The sequence below is a fragment of the Pleurodeles waltl genome, chromosome 2_1 (assembly GCF_031143425.1).
Source record: "Pleurodeles waltl isolate 20211129_DDA chromosome 2_1, aPleWal1.hap1.20221129, whole genome shotgun sequence".
Classification (NCBI taxonomy): domain Eukaryota; kingdom Metazoa; phylum Chordata; class Amphibia; order Caudata; family Salamandridae; genus Pleurodeles; species Pleurodeles waltl.
In genome coordinates this window covers 182,887,458-182,908,325 of record NC_090438.1, presented here as the reverse complement: position 1 = coordinate 182,908,325, position 20,868 = coordinate 182,887,458, and the positions used below count along the sequence as shown (strand labels likewise).

The following is a 20,868-nucleotide window of genomic DNA, read 5'->3' as shown; positions in this document are numbered from 1 at the left end:
CCTCCCCCATCCACCCCACCTCAGACGGGAAACATCACTTGCAACGCAGCAAATGCAACGAGATGCATTTACTGCGATGCAGTCACCACGCTTACCGGAACAATGACTCCCTTTTTCGCTCCCTTAACCACGCATATGCTGAACAACGCACATGCGTGGTTAAGGCAGAGAAAAGGGAGTCAGCATCGGGAGAGGGCGGGGTCAGGTAAGTGGGGATGAGTTTTTAGGGGCGGGAGTGGGGGTGGGGTAATTTTGTTTTTTAGGGTTGGGGCGGGGTAATTTTACATTTAAGGCAGGTTGGGGGGTCGTGTTTAAAAGGGGCGGGGCTGGTGTAATTTTGTTTTTAGAGGTGGAGGGGGTCAGAGTAAGTTTGTATTTAGGGTGGTTGGGTGGCGGGTTTTTAGGAGCGGGGTTCGGGGCAATTTTGTTTTTAGGTTGGGTGGGGTGCAGGGGTCAGGGTAATTTTTTATTTAGAGGCATGGGGGGGGAGGGGTCGGGGCAATTTTGTGTTTAGGGCAGGGGGTCAGGTTTGGGGTAGGACACGGTCAGGTAAGTGGGGCTGGTAGGGATTGGGGTAGTTTTTAAGGGTGGGGGGTCGTGGTAGTTTTGTTTTGAGGGCGGGGTTGAAGTAATTTTGTTTTTAGGGTTAGGCGGGTTTTTAGGGGCGGGGTCGGAGTAGTTTTGTATTTAGGGCAGCTGGGGTAATTTAGTTTCTAGAGGCAGAGTACTTTTTGTTAGGGTGCGGGTTGGTTGTTTTTAGGGTAGGTGGGGGGGTTGGGGTAGTTTGATTTTTGGGGCGGGTGGAGGGGGCGGGTAGTTTTATTTTGCGAGTGGGGGATAGGAGTAGTTGTGTTTTAGGGTGGGGGGGTGAATAAGCATGTGTAAACCATGCATGCCGTTCCGCACATGCCTTTACTAGGCATGCCTTTACAACGATAAGTCGCTGTAAAGGAATGCGTGGAAACAACGCAGTCGTTGTTCCGAACGAGTTGTTCAGGCATGCTTGGTTGGCACTTGCGTTGTTCCATCATACATCCCCTCAGACAAGGGTGGGATTGTCCTGACTGGTACCTTGAATGCCTCTGCTGACAGTATTTCTTCCACCCCCATTATAATCCCCAACTTCTCCCTCTAGAAGAGGGAATGTGGGATGGATTGTGAATGTGCCAAGTCAATCCCTCGGTAATAAGGCCATTGTTGCCAAATCTTTGTGTGTTTTTTAGATCAGCCCCTAGCTTTGTACAGAGCTTTTTCCATCCCATACATGGATCCAGTCCTGTCCTCCAACCCGACCGGGGGTGGGTGGTGGGGTTTAAATCGTGTTGCTTTCCATTCTCTTGCCACATCCCTCTTAGCCATTGTCCGACCTAGACTGAGGAGGGACCAGTTATACCCGTCTCCTCCTATAACTTCTATGTGTAGCAGCACTACTTAAGGGTCCAGTGGAATCTGCCATGACAGGACTCCACTCAGGCATGTTACTTCCCACCAGAAACCGGCCAACTCTGGGCAAATCCATACTGTGTGCAGAAATGTACCGTCTTGCGCTCCACAACAGAGTATGGGGGGTGCTATCACCCCATGCGCAGAGGCAATGACAGGTGAGATGAACCCTATGGATATATTTGAATTGTACCAACTGAAGTCTAGGTTTGCCTAGAATTTCAAGTCTTCATTTGCTATCCCTCCCACATCTGCCTCCCCTGCTGCACGGAGAGCCATGAACCTGTCTGGTTGGTTAGCTATGAGAGTATGATATATTTTTGCTACTTTGTGTTCCCGTATGTCGCCCATGAGAAGTTCCCTCTATACAGGGAGTACAGAATTATTAGGCAAGTTGTATTTTTGAGGATTAATTTTATTATTGAACAACAACCATGTTCTCAATGAACCCAAAAAACTCATTAATATCAAAGCTGAATATTTTTGGAAGTAGTTTTTAGTTTGTTTTTAGTTTTAGCTATGTTAGGGGGATATCTGTGTGTGCAGGTGACTATTACTGTGCATAATTATTAGGCAACTCAACAAAAAAAAATATATACCCATTTCAATTATTTATTATTACCAGTGAAACCAATATAACATCTCAACATTCACAAATATACATTTCTGACATTCAAAAACAAAACAAAAAAAAAAAAAATCAGTGACCAATATAGCCACCTTTCTTTGCAAGGACACTCAAAAGCCTGCCATCCATGGATTCTGTCAGTGTTTTGATCTGTTCACCATCAACATTGCGTGCAGCAGCAACCACAGCCTCCCAGACACTGTTCAGAGAGGTGTACTGTTTTCCCTCCTTGTAAATCTCACATTTGATGATGGACCACAGGTTCTCAATGGGGTTCAGATCAGGTGAACAAGGAGGCCATGTCATTAGATTTCCTTCTTTTATACCCTTTCTTGCCAGCCACGCTGTGGAGTACTTGGACACGTGTGATGGAGCATTGTCCTGCATGAAAATCATGTTTTTCTTGAAGGATGCAGACTTCTTCCTGTACCACTGCTTGAAGAAGGTGTCTTCCAGGAACTGGCAGTAGGACTGGGAGTTGAGCTTGACTCCATCCTCAACCCGAAAAGGCCTCACAAGCTCATCTTTGATGATACCAGCCCAAACCAGTACTCCACCTCCATCTTGCTGGCGTCGGAGTCGGACTGGAGCTCTCTGCCCTTTACCAATCCAGCCACGGGCCCATCCATCTGGCCCATCAAGACTCACTCATTTCATCAGTCCATAAAACCTTAGATAAATCAGTCTTGAGATATTTCTTGGCCCAGTCTTGACGTTTCAGCTTGTGTGTCTTGTTCAGTGGTGGTCGTCTTTCAGCCTCTCTTACCTTGGCCATGTCTCTGAGTATTGCACACCTTGTGCTTTTGGGCACTCCAGTGATGTTGCAGCTCTGAAATATGGCCAAACTGGTGGCAAGTGGCATCGTGGCAGCTGCACGCTTGACTTTTCTCAGTTCATGGGCAGTTATTTTGCGCCTTGGTTTTTCCACACGCTTCTTGCGACCCTGTTGACTATTTTGAATGAAACGCTTGATTGTTCGATGATCACGCTTCAGAAGCTTTGCAATTTTAAGAGTGCTGCATCCCTCTGCAAGATATCTCACTATTTTTGACTTTTCTGAGCCTGTCAAGTCCTTCTTTTGACCCATTTTGCCAAAGGAAAGGAAGTTGCCTAATAATTATGCACACCTGATATAGGGTGTTGATGTAATTAGACCACACCCCTTCTCATTACAGAGATGCACATCACCTAATATGCTTAATTGGTAGTAGGCTTTCGAGCCTATACAGCTTGGAGTAAGACAACATGCATAAAGAGGATGATGTGGTCAAAATACTCATTTGCCTAATAATTCTGCACTCCCTGTACAGGATTAGTCTGGGAGTTCTGTCATCATGGATATGTAGGAAGTTAATGCATGTCGGAGCTGAAGATACTTATGGTATGGACTCTTATGAAGCTTGTACCCATTCTGAAGCATCTAAAACGATTTGAGAACTTTTTCTGCATTATGTCCCCCAGGGTAGATCTGCAAATACGAACCCATTTCTGAAAGCGGGGAAGTGCTGCCACCTGTGGGAGAATGCTCACCTGCAACAGCGATGTCTGCTTTGTCAGTCTGCGCCACCATTTCATGAGACGAGGGTGGAGCGCCATAATGACAGTACTACTCTAGTCACCGGGGGCAGAGTCACGTCTCTTTTCTCACCGTAAAGGTAGTCCATTAGAGGTAAGCTACTCAGTGTCTATTTGTCTAGTGGATATGCTGGGTCTCCCTGTGTGTCATACCACCATTAATTCATGATCAGAAGGTGGGCCGCTATATAGTATGATTCAACATCTAGTGCTGCGATATCCCCACAATATGTGGTCTGAAAACATTTACTAAGCGGCACCCGGAGGGGGGACCGCCCTCCCAAAGCAGAAGGTCTGGATCGAATTTAGCTGGGGGAACCACTGCCTCTGGACTGTAAGTGGGAAGATCTGAAGTTGTTAGAGTAGTCTGGGTAGCAACACCATTTTAAAGATTGCTGATCTACCCATCAAGGAAAGTGGAAGCACTATATCGTCTTTACGGCAGTCGAGTACTGGTTCTAGATTAGCGCGCCATCCTTTCTTTTCAACTGCAGACAGACATCTAAATACCAAAAACCCTCAGCTGCGATATGCAGCCCACCAGCACAGGTCATGTTCTGATGGCATGTTCCTACGGCTAATATTGTGGATTTACGTGTGTTGAAGTATAGGCCTGATGTTTCCCCAAATGTATGCATATTGTAATAGCCTAGGTTCTATTGCCTCGGGGGCCGGAAAAAAGAAAAAAAAAGCCCTCATCTGCACCTCCATCCCTACCCATACAGACAGTGGCTCTATGGCCAGAGAAAACAGTAGAGGGGACAGGGGATATCCTTGGTATGTCTCCCTTTGGATGGGAAATTTATCGGACTTTACCCCACCACCTTCATTGATGCTGTTAAATTGGTGCAGAGCAAGCGGATGTAGAATTTAAACTTGGAACATAATCCCAGACGTTGGAGGAGAAAGAGATATTCCCAGCTCACTGAATCAAATGCTTCATCAATGTCAGCTAGTAAGTGTGCGACCGGCCCTCCCAGCCTATCTGCCAGGGCACTATATACATGCGAATATTCTGACAGGTTGCTCAAACCCGGATTGATCCGGGTGGACCAGATCGGGGACATATTGTATGAGCCGGTTCGCCAGGGCCTTCGTTACAGAATTGACTCTTGAACTTGGTACGGGCAGGTGGAAGCAAAAGCCAATCTTCTTAGGCAGCCAACACATTTGGAAAGGCTCTCTGCTGATATTTAAATATGTTTTATTACTAATTTTAAAACTTAACGGACATATTTAAATCAACCTTGTCCAGCAGTTTTCGGTGAGCAATTCAGCAAAAATATATAATAATGTGTGTCTCCTATTGCACATGCTCATGCCCTCTTCTTAAAGAGGCATTACAATCCATAACCTATAATTAATTCAAATCTACTAAAAACAATAAAAACTAGGAAAAGGATAGTACAAAATGAAACAAGCCACCTTCTTTATCCATGAGACATGAAATAAAGTTAAGAGGTTTTTAACTGGAATGGAGAAAGAAAAAAAACTGTATAACCTGAACTACATGGTTTTGAAAACTCACAACATATCCACCTAATAAACATGAATGTGACAATTAAGGACAGTAAAAAAAAATATATTTAAAACATTTATAGAACACATCTTATTTTTGACCTGGTTTCTCGAGGTTGTATTTTTGTCTTTAACCGTCCTAAGTCTTCACTTGTTTACTGCATTAGTAACAGAAGCTTTTAAAAAGAAAAATGTTACCTCTTTCTCTGCCTCCTTCAGCTCTGCTTCTTTCTCCTTTACCCTTTGTACAAACATCTGCCGCATCTCCTCTTCTTTCTTCTGTAGTTCTCCCAGGAACTCATTTCTTTTTGCTTCATAGGTCTCTTGCAAGCTAAGGAAACAATAAAGGTGTTATTTTAAACAATTAAATCATCATATAGACACACAAATATAGTTATGCAACAGTAATCAAGTGAAAGTCTGTTTGGCTATAAACCTAAATCAGTGAAATCTGCCAGTAAAACGAAGAATCCACCACCTGAAAAACAGGTGTCCACTACCAACATCAGAGCAGTGAAGTACATGAAGGCTATAACCCTAAGTGGGACGGTACTGAGTTTACAAATCTCCACACTTTAACATCTGTTGACATGAAAAACTACACAATAATGTTTAGTGAAGGCGTGTGGTGAAGACCATGTAGCTGCTTTACATACGTCAGCTATGGGAATGTTAACTAAACAGGCCAAAGTTGCTCTTTTTTTGAGAGTGGAGTGTGCTCTATGAGAAATGGTAATGGCCTTTTGGCTTTGGCATAGCATGTCTGGCTACATTTAACAACCCACCTTGCTATGCCAGATTTGGATATAGGATTGCCTTTGTGTGGTGGCGAGAAAGCAACAGGCATTTGTTTGGAAATAGAATTACCCTTATGAGGCTGTTGGAAAGCCACAAAAAGTTGTTTAGATTTTCTAAAGTCTATTGTTCTGTCTATATAATACATGAGAACTCTTTTGAGATCAAGAGTGTGGAGAGCTCTTTCTGCAACTGAATTTGGTTGTGGAAAGAAGACTGCCAATTTCACTGACTGATTGATGTGAAATGGTGAAATCACTTTGGGTAAACATTTTGGATTTGTCCCAACTACTATTTTGTGTTTGCGTACTTGGAAGAAGGGTTCTTCTAAGGTGAATGCTTACATTTTTACTTACTCTTCATAAGGATGTAATTGCTACCAGGAAAGCAACCTTCCATGAGACAAACCGAGGAGTGCAAGAATGCATGGGTTCAAATGGTGGACCCATAAGTCTTGTGAGCACAATGTTAAGATTCCTTGCAGGAGCTGGTGGAGCTGTAGGTGGAATAACTTTTTACGGTTTTCAATGTTTTTCGGTTGGTAGTAATATACAAAAAGTTGCTTGTCCATACATTCTGATGGAAGCTGAAGCTATCCAAATTCTATGGCCTCAGGAGCCAAATCGCCAGGTTGAGCATACTGGGATTGGGATTCCTGATCTGACCCTTGTTTTGAGTCAATAGGTCTGGTCTGTTTGGGAGCCTGTGATGTGGTACTACAGACAGATCCAACAGTGTTGTGTACCAATGTTGACATGCCCACGTGGGAGCTATGAGTATCATAGTGAGGGAAGTGCGACAGGTCTTGTAGACCAGAAACTGAATTAAACGGGAGAGGGGGAAAGTGTAGGCAAATATCCCTGACCAATTGATCCATAGAGCATTGCCCTTAGATTGAGATCATTTTTGCTGGTTGTGGAAAGGTCTATGTTTGGTGTTCCCCACATCTGAAACTAATACTGAACTACTTGTGGATGAATCTCCCATTTGTGCATTTGTTGCTGCATCCGGCTTAAGAGATCCGCTAGCTGGTTGTGTGTCCATGGGATATGTTCCGCTAGCAGGTGGACATGATTGTGAATTGCCATTTCCAAATTGTTTGTGCTAGAAGGGACAATTGGGATGAGTGTCAGGGAAGGTCTCTAAGGGCTGCAGTATGTCTTATGCCACCCTAGGGACCCCTCACTCAGCACAGACACACTGCTTGCCAGCTTGTGTGTGCTGATGGGGAGAAAATGACTAAGTCGACACTCCCCTCAGGGTGCCATGCCAACCTCACACTGCCTGTGGCATAGTTAAGTCACCCCTCTAGCAGGCCTTACAGCCCTAAGGCAGGGTGCACTATACCACAGGTGAGGGCATAGGTGCATGAGCACTATGCCCCTACAGTGTCTAAGCAAAACTTTAAACATTGTAAGTGCAGGGTAGCCCTAAGAGTATATGGTCTGGAAGTCTGTCAAAAACGAACTCCACAGCTCCATAATGGCTACACTGAATACTGGGAAGTTTGGTATCAAACTTCTCAGAATAATAAACCCACACTGATGCCAGTGTTGGATTTATTAAAAAATGCACACAGAGGGCATCTTAGAGATGCCCCCTGTATTTTACCCAATTGTTCAGTGCAGGACTGACTGGTCTGTGCCAGGCTGCTGCTGAGAGACGAGTTTCTGACCCCATGTGGTGAGGGTCTTTGTGCTCTGAGAACAGAAACAAAAGCCTGCTCTGGGTGGAGGTGCTTCACACCTCCCCCCTGCAGGAACTGTAACACCTAGCATTGAGCCTCAAAGGCTCAGGCTTCGTGTTACAATGCCCCAGGGCACTCCAGCTAGTGGAGCTGCCCGCCCCCTGGACACAGCCCCCACTTTTGGCGGCAAGTCCAGGAGAGATAATGAGAAAAACAAGGAGGAGTCACTGGCCAGTCAGGACAGCCCCTAAGGTGTCCTGAGCTGAGGCGACTCTGACTTTTAGAAATCCTCCATCTTGCAGATGGAGGATTCCCCCAATAGGAATAGGGATGTGCCCCCCTCCCCTCAGGGAGGAGGCACAAAGAGGGTGTAGCCACCCTAAAGGACAGTAGCCATTGGCTACTGCCGTCCCAGACCTAAACACACCCCTAAATTCAGTATTTAGGTGCTCCCCAGAACCTAGGAACTCCGATTCCTGCATCCTAAGAAGAAGAGGACTGCTAAGCTGAAAAACCCTGCAGAGAAGACGGAGACACCAACTGCTTTGGACCCAGCTCTACCGGCCTGTCTCCCCACTTCTAAAGACACTGCTCCAGCGACGCTTTCCCCAGGACCAGCGACCTCTGAATCCTCAGAGGACTGCCCTGCTCTAGAAGGACCAAGAAACTCCCGAGGACAGCGGCTCTGTTCACCCAAGACTGCAACTTTGTTTCAAAGGAGCAACTTTAAAACCACTGCGTTTCCCGCCGGAAGCGCGAGACTTGCTACTCTGCACCCAACGCCCCCGGCTCGACTTGTGGAGAAACACTTTAGGGAGGACTCCCCGGAGACTACGAGACTGAGTAGCCAGAGTTGCCCCCCCTGAACCCCCACAGCGACGCCTGCAGAGGGAATCCCGAGGCTCCCCCTGACCACGACTGCCAGTTTCCTAGATCCCGACGCCTGGTAAAGACTCTGCACCCGCAGCCCCCAGGACCTGAAAGATCGGAACTCCAGTGCAGGAGTGACCCCCAGGAGGCCCTCTCCCTTGCCCAGGTGGTGGCTACCCCGAGGAGCCCCCCCCTTGCCTGCATCGCTGAAGAGACCCCTTGGTCTCCCATCGATTTCTATTGCTAACCCGACGCTTGTTGGCACACTGCACCCGGCCGCCCCCGCGCTGCTGAGGGTGTACTTTCTGTGCTGGCTTGTGTCCCCCCCGGTGCCCTACAAAACCCCCCCTTCTCCATTGAAGCCTATGCGTTTTGGGCACCACTTTGACCTCTGCACCTGACCGGCCCTGAGCTGCTGGTGTGGTAACTTTGGGGTTGCTCTGAACCCCCAACGATGGGCTACCTTGGACCCGAACTTGAACCCCGCAGGTGGTTTACTTACCTGCAAAAACTAAAACTCTTACTCCCCCCAGGAACTGTTGAAAATTGCACTAAGTGTCTAGTTTTAAAATAGCTATATGTGATTTATATGAAAATTGTGTATGCTATTTTGATTATTCAAAGTTCCTAAAGTACCTACCTGAAATACCTTTAATTTGAAGTATTACATGTAAAATTTGAACCTGTGGTTCTTAAAATAAACTAAGAAAATATATTTTTCTATACAAAAACCTATTGGCCTAGAATTGTCTCTGAGTGTGTGTTCCTCATTTATTGCTTGTGTGTGTACAACAAATGCTTAACACTACTCCTTTGATAAGCCTACTGCTCGACCACACTACCACAAAATAGAGCATTAGTATTATCTCTTTTTGACACTATCTTACCTCTAAGGGGAACCCTTGGACTCTGTGCATACTATTCCTTACTTTGAAATAGTGCATACAGAGCCAACTTCCTACACTCATGACAAACCTTACTGTCTAAGTTTGATTGACCTGCTATTGGGATACAAGTGTGTGAAATGCTTGGACTCGTTGTGGATTTGGGTAAGCTAATGCTGAATGAGTGTTCAGAATTGCTCCTAGATAAGGTTGAATTTGTGCTGGCTGAAGGTGAGATTTCTGGTAATTGATTATGAACCCTTATTTGTGTAGGGTATCTATTGTATGCTGTTGACAATTTCGAATGGTGCTGGCTTTTATTAACCAGTTGTCCAGATAAGGAAGACATGTTTGTACTGTCTGAGGGATGACGCAACTACTGCTAGATGTTTTGTGGATACCCTTGGTGCTGTTACTCCAAAGTAGTAGTAGTACTTTGAATTGATAGTGCTTGCCTGCTATCACAAACCTTAAATACTTGCAGTGTGCTGGATATATAAGAATGTGGAAGTAAGCGTCCTTTATATCTAATTCTGTCATGTTGTCTGTTTTTGTAACAAGGGAATGACAACTTGTAGAGTGACCATGTGGAAATGTTTGACAGGATATATTGATTTAGAGGAACGAGATTGAGAATTGGTCTGAGAGGACTGTCCTTTTTGGTATGAGGAAGTATTGAGAATATACCCCTGTCCCTTGTTGACTGATGGGAACCATCTCTATTGCACCTTTGAGTAGAAGAAATTCTACCTCTTGTTTTAATAGAGCAATGTGTTTGAGAGAAAGCCTGTGTGAACAGAGTGGAATTTTAGTAGAGTGGAGATAAGTTCTAGGCAATAACCATTGTGGATAAGACACAGTACCCATTGATCTGTTGTAATTTGTTGCCAGTAAGGATGGCAATGTTGCAGTCTTCCTCCCACAGGAGATGTATGCTGCCTGGGGATGCAGGGAAATTCACTGCTGTGATGAGGTGGAGGCACCTCTTGCGGCAGGGGATTTACTTCTAGATCTGAAAGTGTGTCCTCTATAAGAGCCCCTGAAAGATCCCCTGGCATAATATTGTTGTCCCTGTTTTTGTTGGGACATAGAGGCCTCTGAAGTTTGTGGCTTAAACCCTCCTCTAAATTGAGGTTTACGAAATGAGCCTTGAAAAGGTGTTGTATAAAAGGGCTCTCGTGGTCTTTGCAGTCTCAGAAACAGTTTTTAATTTATCAATGGTTGTATCCACCTCCAGTCCAAAGAGTTGCTGCTTTTTAAAAGGCATGTTAAGGACCGCTTGTTGTATTTCAGGCTTAAAGCCTGAGAACCTCAACCAATCATGTCTCCTAATTGTGACGCTAGTATTTATTCCCCTAGCTTCTGTATCAGCTGCATCTAGTAGCAATGGCTTGTCCTTGTTCCACTACTTGTTGTGCTCTTTTCTGGTGTTCCTTTGGGAGGTATTGCAGGAACTCCTGCATCTCGTTCCAATGTGCCCTGTCATACCTGGCTAAAAGAGCTTGGGAGTTAGCAATTCACCACTGATTTGCAGCCTGAGTTGCTACTCTTTTGCCTGCTGCATCGATTTTGCGGTTTTCTTTATCAAGGGGAGGAGAATCACATGTGGCCTGGCTATTTGCCAGTTTTCTGGCTGCACTGACTACAATGGAATCTGGCAGTAACTGCTGTGAAACAACAACTGGATCAGTTGGTGCCGCTTTATATTTTTTTTAATCTATTCTAGGTGGTAATACCCTGGCCTTCACTGGTTCTTTGAAAATGTCATCAGCATGTTTTAACATACCTGGTGACATTGGCAAACATTGATATTGTTTGTGATTTGAGGCAAGAGTGTTAAATAGAAAATCATCTTCTATTGGCTCAGAGTGCATCTGTAAACTGTGATAGGCGGCTGCTCTGGAAATGACCTGATTATAGGCTGGGGTATCCTCAGGTGGAGACGGTATTGTGGGATACAAATCAAGATCATTGGGTAGGATTGGGTCAGAGTCATACATGTCCCATGGATCCATGTTGTAAGTACTATCACCCATATAGTCCCCATGGGAAGAAGCATGAGATTGTGTGGGTGGAGTTGCGGTGGTGGAGTATGAGGTGGTCGAGAAAAGAGAAGGTAAGGCAAATGTGTTGGAGAAAGCTGTACAGTCTTTGGCTTCTCTATGTTTAAAGATTTTCGCTGGTAAGGGGCCAGTATCCAAACTCTTGGAATGCTAGTTTCCTCTTTGTAATTGGAGGAGGAGAGGCAATAATATTTCCAGTCTCTTTCTGGATTCGAATCCTACTTTTTTTTTGGTCCAGGACCTCAAGAATGGGTCTAGTGTCTGTTTTATCTGCCTCCTGTTCTGAAGAAGAAACCTGTTTTCTGCCCCTTAATGAATGCTCTGAAAGCTTGTAGGCAGCATGCTTAATATGGGCCGAAAAAGTAGTCTGACTGGCTTTGATGTTTCGACTCCGAAGAGGAGCGTTGGCGTTTCAGCTCTGATGTGGTATGAAGCCTTATGGTTTCTCAGTTCCGAAGTGGAAGCTTCCATCTTTCGACTTGATGTCAAAACAGGCGTGACAGTCTGTTTGTGTGAGTGAGTCTTGCCCTTTTTCGTTGCTGAATCCGAGGGTTGGTCGATGATCTGTTATTTTCAGGTCGAACCATGGCCAGCAAGCAGTGGTAGACCAAAGGCCTTCTGTGATTTCTTAGTTTGTTTTTGATGGGAAGGGCTGGTGTACTCACATACTGTGCCGCAGGGAGTACCTGGCTGTCCTCATCTGTATCTCAGTCGGAGTCACAGACTCTAATTGAGACTGCAGTCTCTTCCTGCTCCTCACCAAAGATGTCGGGCATTTGTTCGGTGGACTTCTATGCCATCTCAACAGCCTCGCTCTTTGATCTCGTAAGGTCTTCTTCGATTGAAAGGACCTTGCAGGTCTCTTATTGGTAGTCGGGAGAAAGGCAGATGTTGCACACCGAATTCTGGTTGGTGTAGGGGGAACCTGGCAGGGCACCGAGGACAGAATCGAAATGGAGTCCGATTCATGAGCTGTGGGGCCGAAAAGGCCTGAGAAGGGCGCGGGCGCCCGAAAGAACATTTAATCAATCCCAACGCTACAATCAGATCGAGTGTAGTCAGAAACGCGTTAGAAAACGATACCGATGTTAAGGAAAAGAAAAGAGAAGTTCAGATAGTATCAAACCGAAAGTACCGGAGCAAGAGGGAACAAGTAAAAACCAGATGGCGGAAAGGAAACAATCTAACAAAGGACTTGATGCCCATGAGCACTATAACCAAGAGGAGGAGTCACTCGATCTCGTGACTCAAAAAAAAGCTTCTAAGAATAACAACTTGTAACACTCCAAGCCCAACACTAGGTGGAGGACTTATGCAAAGCATGTGAATCTGCAGCACTACATGCCACAAACAGATGTCTACTGGGTAAGCATATAGACACACACACACACACACACACTCGTGTAAGTATATATTAGTAAGTGGTTTTTTTAGTGGTTTAGGGTGGGCCTGGGTTTTTGGGTGTCAAGGGTAATTTTAGGATTTACGTTGGGGACGGGTTTTTGGGTGGCAAGGTAATTTTTAGGGTTTATGTTGGGTATGGGTTTTTGGGTGGCAAGGGAATTTTTAGGGTGGGTATGGGTTATTGGGTGGCAAGGGAATTTTTAGAGTTTAGCGTGGGTATGTTTTTTTGGGTGGTAAGGGATATCTTAGGGTTTACGGTGAATATGGGTTTTTGGGTGACAAGGGTATTTTTAGGGTTTAGGGTGGGTATGGGTTTTTGGGTGGCAGGTATATTTTTAGGGTTTAGAGTGAGTATGCGGTTTTGGGTAGCACGGATAATTTTACGGTGGGTTTTGGATTTGTATGGAGATATATTTATGTACTTACTATGTATATATAGTATATATACACACACACGTGTGTATATGAAAATATCCATATTTATGTACATGCGTGTGTATATTTATATATACTGTTTGTACCTACTGGACATTTTTTTTTCTTTTCTCCAAATGTATGGCTTTACCATGCATGCCTTCACCACAAAAAATGTAATGATTTTACAGGAAAATCTAAACAATGTATATATTTATTGGAAAAAAAAAAAACTTTACTCTTGCAAAATACTTACATATACTTGCAAAACCTTTACCATGCCTATGTCTTTGCCATTCATGCTTTTACCAATTGAGATGAGTGTGTCCCCCCCATTGTGGTTATGTTGTCTGTCCTTATTGACATTGTTTTGTGTGTGATCTGTGGTTGGAAAGCTTCGAGTGCTAGAAACACTGCTAGCAATTCCAAATAGTTAATGTGATAAGTTTGTTGAATTGAGTCCCATTCCCCTTGTATGGTAAGGTTGTTGATATGGGCTCCCTAACCTATCATTGATACATTGATTGTGATTATAGTCTGTGGCACAGGGTCCTGAAATGGCTGCCCTTTTAATAAGTTGGTGTGATTCCACTATTGCAGAGAGTTGTAAGTTTGGCGGTCCAACACTAGATTGTGAAGATGACCCTGTGCCTGAGACCATTGTTTCGAGGGACACTGTTGTAGGAGTCTCATGTTTAGATGTGTATTGGTTACTATTGCTATGCATGATGTCATCATTCCCAAAGGTTTCATTATAAACCTTACTGTGTAAGTGAGATTGTATTTTAGTTGAGATATGAGATTGTGGAAAGCTTGAATTCATTGGGTTTGGGTACGCTAATGCTGATTGAGTGTTTAGAATTGCTCCCAGATCCAGATGTATTTGTGCTGGCTGCAGATTAGATTTTTGGTAATTGTGAATCCTAGGTTGTGTAGGGTGTCCACTGTGTGTGCTGTTGAAAGGTTTGAATGGTGCTGGCTTTTATAAGCCAGTCATCCAGATAGGGAAAGACATGTATACGTTGCCTTTTGAGGTATGCTGTAACCACTGCAAGGCATTTGGTGAATACCCTTGGTGCTGTTGTTACTCTAAGGGTAGTACTTTGAACTGGTAGTGTTTGCCTGCTATCACAAATCTTAGAAATTTGCGATGTGCTGGATGTATGGAAATGTAGAAGTAAGCATCTTTTAGATCTAATGCTGTCATGTAGACTTGTTTTCGTAGCAGGGGAATAACGTCTTGTAGTTTGACCATGTGGAAGTGCTCTGACAGAATGTACTGATTGAGGGGTCTGAGATCCAGGATTGGTTTGAGAGTACCATCCTTCTTTTGTTTGCGGAAGTATAGAGAATATACTCCGGTCCCTTGTTGACTGATGGGAACCATCTCTATTACATATTCTCCTGCCATCTAGTGTTGGGTCCAGATCGTTACAAGTTGTCTTTGTTCGAAGAAGTTGTTTTTCAAGTCATGGGATCGAGTGGTGACTCCTTCTCGGTGATACTGCGCATGGGCATCAAGTCCTTTGTTAGACTGTTTTCCCATAGATGGGTGAGAAAGAGTAATGAGAGAGAAGTACAGAGAAAGATGTCCATGCAAGTGTATCTACATATACACAATAGAAGGTAACTGCAAGTGCCATAGGCGTCAGGGGAGGAGGAAGGGTGCATTTACAGCACTACATGCCACTAACAGATGTCTACTGGGTAAGTAACATTTTCCATTCAATGGCACGTGTGGTTGTCGATATACATGGTCTGCATTGAATGTAAAGTAGTCCGGCCAAAAAGCAGTGCCTAGCGTGGGGGAGTTGCAGTTGTCTGGAAAATTGTTAAGACAGCCTGTCCTACATTTGCTTGCTGTTGTGCTTATACATCTACGCAATAATGCTTCGTGTATGTGTGCGGTGTAGACCAGGCAGCTGCTCTGCAGACGTCAGCTAAAGCAATATTTCCCCAAAATGCCACTGTAGCACCTTTTTACCTAGTGGAATGTGCCCTAGGAGTTTGCGGCAATTGTCTTTTTGCCTTAGCAGAACATGTTTGTATGCATGCCATTTTTTTAAAAAATGGATTGCCCTTAAACAGCAAAGCAAAAGCTAGAAATAGTTGTTTGGTTTTCATAAACTCTTTTGTCCTGTCAATATACTACACAAACGCTCTTTTTACATTTAAAGTATGAAACTCTTTCTTTGTTATTGAGTCAGGCTGTGGGAAAAACATGCAATTCTATGGTTTGATTGATATGAAATTGAGACCCCACTTTTGGTAGGAATTTTGGGCTTGTGCAAGGACTGCCTTGTCTTTATGTATTTGAAAGAAAGGTTCTTCTAGAGCAACGGTACTCAAAGTACGGCCCGCGGGCCGCCAGCGGCCCCACGGACCTAGCGTGGCGGCCCGCGAGACGCACACCAAACGCCACATCATAATGGCAGCAGTATGTAAACAGAAGAGGGCCGCGGGAGAATGCTCCCGCGGCCCTCTATGTTTACATACGGCGGCCATTGTTTATGGCGTTGCCCTGACGATCCTGGAAGCCAAAGCCCCATAAAAGTCAGCGCTTGCAGCTAACTTTTATGGGGCTTTGGTCGTCTGCTTCCTGTCACCGGCTCCACGTCTGCTGCCCGCCTGCCTGCTGTTCCACATTTGTGGCATCTTTACAGTGCTTTGAGTCAGGTAAGGCTCTTTGGTTTTTTATTTATTTGTTTTTAATGTAGTGTGTGTTACTGGGGTAGGCGTGAGAGCAGATTGCGCTGTGTGTGTGCGTTACTGGGGTAGGGGTGAGAGCAGATGGCGCTGTGTGTGCGCGCGCTGTGTGTGTTACTGGGGTAGGGGTGAGAGCAGATGGCGCTGTGTGCAGATGGCGCTGTGTGTGTTACTGGGGTAGGGGTGGGAGCAGATGGCGCTGTGTGCAGATGGCGCAGTGTGTGTTACTGGGGTAGGGGTGAGAGCAGATGGCGCTGTGTGTGTTACTGGGGTAGGGGTGGGAGCAGATGGCGCTGTGTGCAGATGGCGCAGTGTGTGTTACTGGGGTAGGGGTGAGAGCAGATGGCGCTGTGTGTGTTACTGGGGTAGGTGTGGGAGCAGATGGCGCTGTGTGCAGATGGCGCAGTGTGTGTTACTGGGGTAGGGGTGAGAGCAGATGGCGCTGTGTGTGTTACTGGGGTAGGGGTGAGAGCAGATGGCGCTGTATGTGTGCGCGCTGTGTGTGTTACTGGGGTAGGGGTGAGAGCAGATGGCGCTGTATGTGTGCGCGCTGTGTGTGTTACTGGGGTAGGGGCATTGTTTTGAAAAAGGGGGTGGGGTGGTTGTTCCCCCTCTAAGCCCCGCCCCCTCTAAGCCCCGCCCCCCCGCTGTCACTTCAGTGCGGCCCTCGGCCGCAAACCATACTGCAATTTTGGCCCCCGAGAAAAAGTTTGTGAGTACCCATGTTCTAGAGTATATGCCTGGAGTTCACTCAGATGTCTGAGGGATGTAATTGCGACTAGAAAAAGCTGCCTTCCATGAAAGGAACTGGATTTGAGATGAGTGAAGTAGTTCAAAAGGAGGACCCATAAACCTAGTGAGTACAATGTTAAGAGTAATCCCACCTAGACTTCCCCCAGTTCCATCATGGAATCTTAAGTCCTTTCATGAAAGTTTTAATGACTGGGATTCTGAACAATGAAGTATGTTCTCTATTTTGTAAGTATGCAGCTATGACTGCAAGGTGTAGTCTGACTGAAGTGTAAGCCAACTTGGCTTTTTACAAGTGTAGCAAATAGCAAATGATATATTGGACAGATGCTTTATTGGGTCAGTGTGCTTAGACTGACAGCAAACAAAACATTTCCATTTTGCCGCATAACACACTAGTTTTTGGTCTGGGAGCCTTCTTCAAAATTTCCATACACTCAATAGGTAAATTGAGGTAGCCACATTCCATTATTTCAGGAGCTATATCGCAAGGTTGAGAGATTTGGGGCCTGGAAGTCTGATCTGTCCATGCTGCTGCGTGAGAAGGTCCAGGCTGTGAGGGAGCCTCTCGTGAGAGATCCAGAAGTGTTGTAAGCCAAGGTTGACGTGACCATGTAGGCGCTACCAGTATCATGGTTGTGATGTCTGTGTGAGTTTGTTTATCAGGAATGGAATGAGTAAGAGGTGGAAAAGTGTAGGCAAACATCCCTGACCAGTTCATCCATACAGCATTGTCCTTGGACAGAGGGTGAGGGTGCCTGGCCGCGAAGTATGGGCATTTAGCATTTTCTGCTGTTGCAAAAAGGTCTAATTGAGGAGTTCCCCACTTTTGGAAGTATTCTGAAGGACTTGTGGGTAGAGTTGCCATTTGTGGACTTGTTGATGCATCCTGCTGAGCAGCTCTGCAAAGTTATCGTCCGTTCCGGGGAGATATTCTGTCAATAGGTGAATGTTGTCATGATGAGCCCATTTCTATATTGATTGTGCCAGTTTTGATAACTGAATGACCGTGCTCCCGCCCCCACACTGTTTTTGTAGATCATACGTTGCTATCAAATTGTCCGTCTGAACTAGGACAACTTTGGGTGAGAGGTGAGGAAGGAAAGCTTTCAGGGCTAGAAATACCGCTTGAAGATCTCAATAGTTGATGTCCATGGATCGGTGTATGTGATCCTAAAGGCCCTGGATTGTGAAGTCTTGAAGCTGTGCTCCCCAGCCCGTCAACAAAACATCCGTGGTCAGAATGAGTGGAGGCACTGGGTCTCGAAAATGCCACCCTTTTAAAAAGTTGGCGGAGTTCCACCATTGCAGAGAGTGTTTGGCGGTCTAACACTAGATCTTGAAGGTGACCCTGTGACTGAGACCACTGACGAGACAGACATTGCTGTAGTGGACAATGTGGAGTCTGGCATGAGGGACGATAGCAATGCAGGTGCCATCATCCCTAAAAGACGCATGATAGTTTTGTCTGTGGAAGTGCGATTCTCTTGAAACTAAGTAAGAAGATGTTGAAAACATCGTATGCGAGTTGGATTGCAGTATGCTAGGACCAGTTGTGTATTGAGAAAGGCCCCTTGGTACGGTTGAATCTGAAGGGGTTGTAGATGAGATTTTAGAACGTTGAGTGTAAACCCTAACTTGTGAAGAAGGTTTACTGTGATTTGAGTGTGGATTCGGCACTGCTGTAGCGTGCAGGCTTTGATAAGCCAGTCGTCCAGATATGGGAAGACATGAATCTTCTGTCTTCCGAGGTGCGCTGCAACAACTGCTAGGCATTTGGTGGATTCCTTGGGAGCGGTTGTGACCCCAAACGGAAGGAATTTGAACTGATAATGCTTGCCTGCGACCACAAATCTTCGATATTTGTAGTGTGCAGGGTGGATGAAAATGTGGAAATATGCATCTTTCAGGTCTAGAACGGTCATGAAATCGTCCTGTTGAAGGAGTGGGATGACATCCTGAAGAGTGACCATGTGAAAATGTTCTGAAAGAATGTACTGATTTAGGGGCCTGAGATCCAAAATGGGTCTGAGTGACCTATCCTTTTTTTTGAAAGATGAAATATGAGTATACTCCTGTCCCGTGATATTGGGATGGGGCGGGTTCTATTGGCCCTTTCAGAAGAGACTGTACCTCTTCTTTGATGAGTGCAAGGTGTTCTTGAGATAACCCGAGAAGGGATGTTGGGAGGTGTCGAAGTAAGCTCAAGGCATTAACCATGTTGGATAATAGAAGACCCATTTGTCCAATATTATGTCTGTCCATTGTGTGTAGTAGTACTGAAGGCATCCCTCAACTGCAGACGCGGCCCGTCCTTTAGGGCGGATGGGTCACGCCCCCCAACTTTTGCCCCTCGTGAAGAGGGTTTGTCAGGCTGAGCAAAGGTCAGCCTGACAGATACTCTTCAATTTCAGCTCAGACAGCCAGGAGTGAGACATGCGCAATCTGCGCAGACTCCAGGCTGCTTGAGCTGAACTTTGCTGGGCTGAGGAGGTCACAGCTCCTATGGGCGTGACCTCCTCGGCTCAGCAAAAGGTGCCTAAAGGCCCTCCCCTGGGTGACGAGGAAAGCGTCACCCATTGACTTCGACCTGGGCGCTTCAGGTTTAAGCCCTGAAGCACCCAGGGCGTCAATCAGTGACACTTCGTCACGGAGTGGAGTCAGCAGTCTCTCTGACCCCATCCCACTCGGATCCCTCCTGGGATCTTGAGGCTGAAGGGGGGGGGGGGGGGAGAGAGAGAGTGTGTTGCGTGCATGTTTGAATGTTGTGAGTGTTGTTAATGGATGTGCATGCGTGTCTGTGTGAAAGAATGAGAGAGCAAGTGTGTGTGTGTGTGTCTCCCACCCACCCCTACCCCTCCTAAAGCTGCCAGCCGCCACTGCTCAACTGGTGTTATATGGGGTTTTGGCATTTTCAGGTAGTCTGGAAGCTGAGCCCCAGGAGCTATTGTTTTTGCCCCTACCTCTAAAATGATTGCCTCTGAATGTACACTTAGAGGAGCCTCTGTTGTAAGAGCTTGAGGCTTGTTTATTTTGGGAGGTGGAGGGGTCAGATGTTGTAGGGGATCTGTAACCCACTTCTATACACTGGGTGGCAAAAAAATCCCCTCTGTGCTTGGGACTAAAGAGCCCCCATGGCCTTCGCAGTGTTTTTTTTTTTTTTTTTTTTTTTTTTTTTTTAAAAGAGACAAAGATTTTTCAACTTCTCTAATGTAGACTCAACTTGCGGACTAAAAAGATGGTTTGTTGAAAGGCATATTTAATAGTGGTTGTTGAACCTCTGGCTTATATCCAGAGCACCTAAGCTATGCATGCCTCCTTAACACACTGGTATTTATGGCCCGTACGGCTGTACTGGCAGCAACTAATGAACACCTAACTGAATTATTTGCAATTGTTTGACCCTCTATACCAATGTGCTGGCCATGCTTGCAATGCTGCTCTGGGAGATATTGGAGGAGATCCTCCATTTTGTCCCAGTGAGCACTATCTTATCTAGAGATTAAGGCGTATGAGTTGGCAATGTGCCAATGATTTGCGGCTTGCACAGCCACTCTTGCCTCCTGCATCAAGCTTTTTACTCTTCTGGTCTGGTGGAGGAGATTCTCCAGTGGCCTGGCTATTAGCCCTCTTTATGGTGGTAGTAGCCACTATTGAGTCTGGTGGCACTTGTGACCTGATAAACAGTGGGTCTGAAGGTGCAGGCTTATATTTTTTATCCACCCTGGGTGTTATGATTCTGGAGCAGACAGGCTCTTGAAAGTTATCAGCCGCATGGCACATAATGCCTGAAAGCATAGGGATATACAGGTTGTGTCTATGGGTAGTGGTAAGGGTCTCAAACAAGAAATCTTCTTCAATGGGTTCCTTATGTATTGGTACATTATGGTAAGCAGCTGCCCTAGCAATAACGTGTTGGTAGCTTGTAGTATCCTCAGGAGGGGAAGGCGTAGCAGAATACATATCCAGTTCAGTGTTAGTGACTGGGTCCTGATCATAAGAATCCCAGCAGTTTGGATCCTATTGTGTGTACCCAGAGTAGTGTCCTTCAAACAAGGGTGAGCCCTGTGGAGTGAGATCTCCCACAGTTTGAGAGATGGGAAAATGAGGAGAAGAGATAGGTGGAGGTGA

General features: G+C 45.5%; 1 protein-coding gene across 7 annotated transcripts in view; it reads right to left on the bottom strand.

Moving 5' to 3' along the window:
- Positions 1–20,868, bottom strand: part of SEPTIN6 (septin 6) — a 148,682-nt gene that overhangs the window by 25,558 nt on the left and 102,256 nt on the right. For all 7 annotated transcript variants that reach the window (XM_069212277.1, XM_069212263.1, XM_069212288.1 and 4 more), the window contains exon 8: positions 5,363–5,495. In XM_069212277.1, coding sequence (XP_069068378.1) covers positions 5,363–5,495 — 133 coding nt within the window. The remainder of the gene's footprint in view (positions 1–5,362; positions 5,496–20,868) is intronic.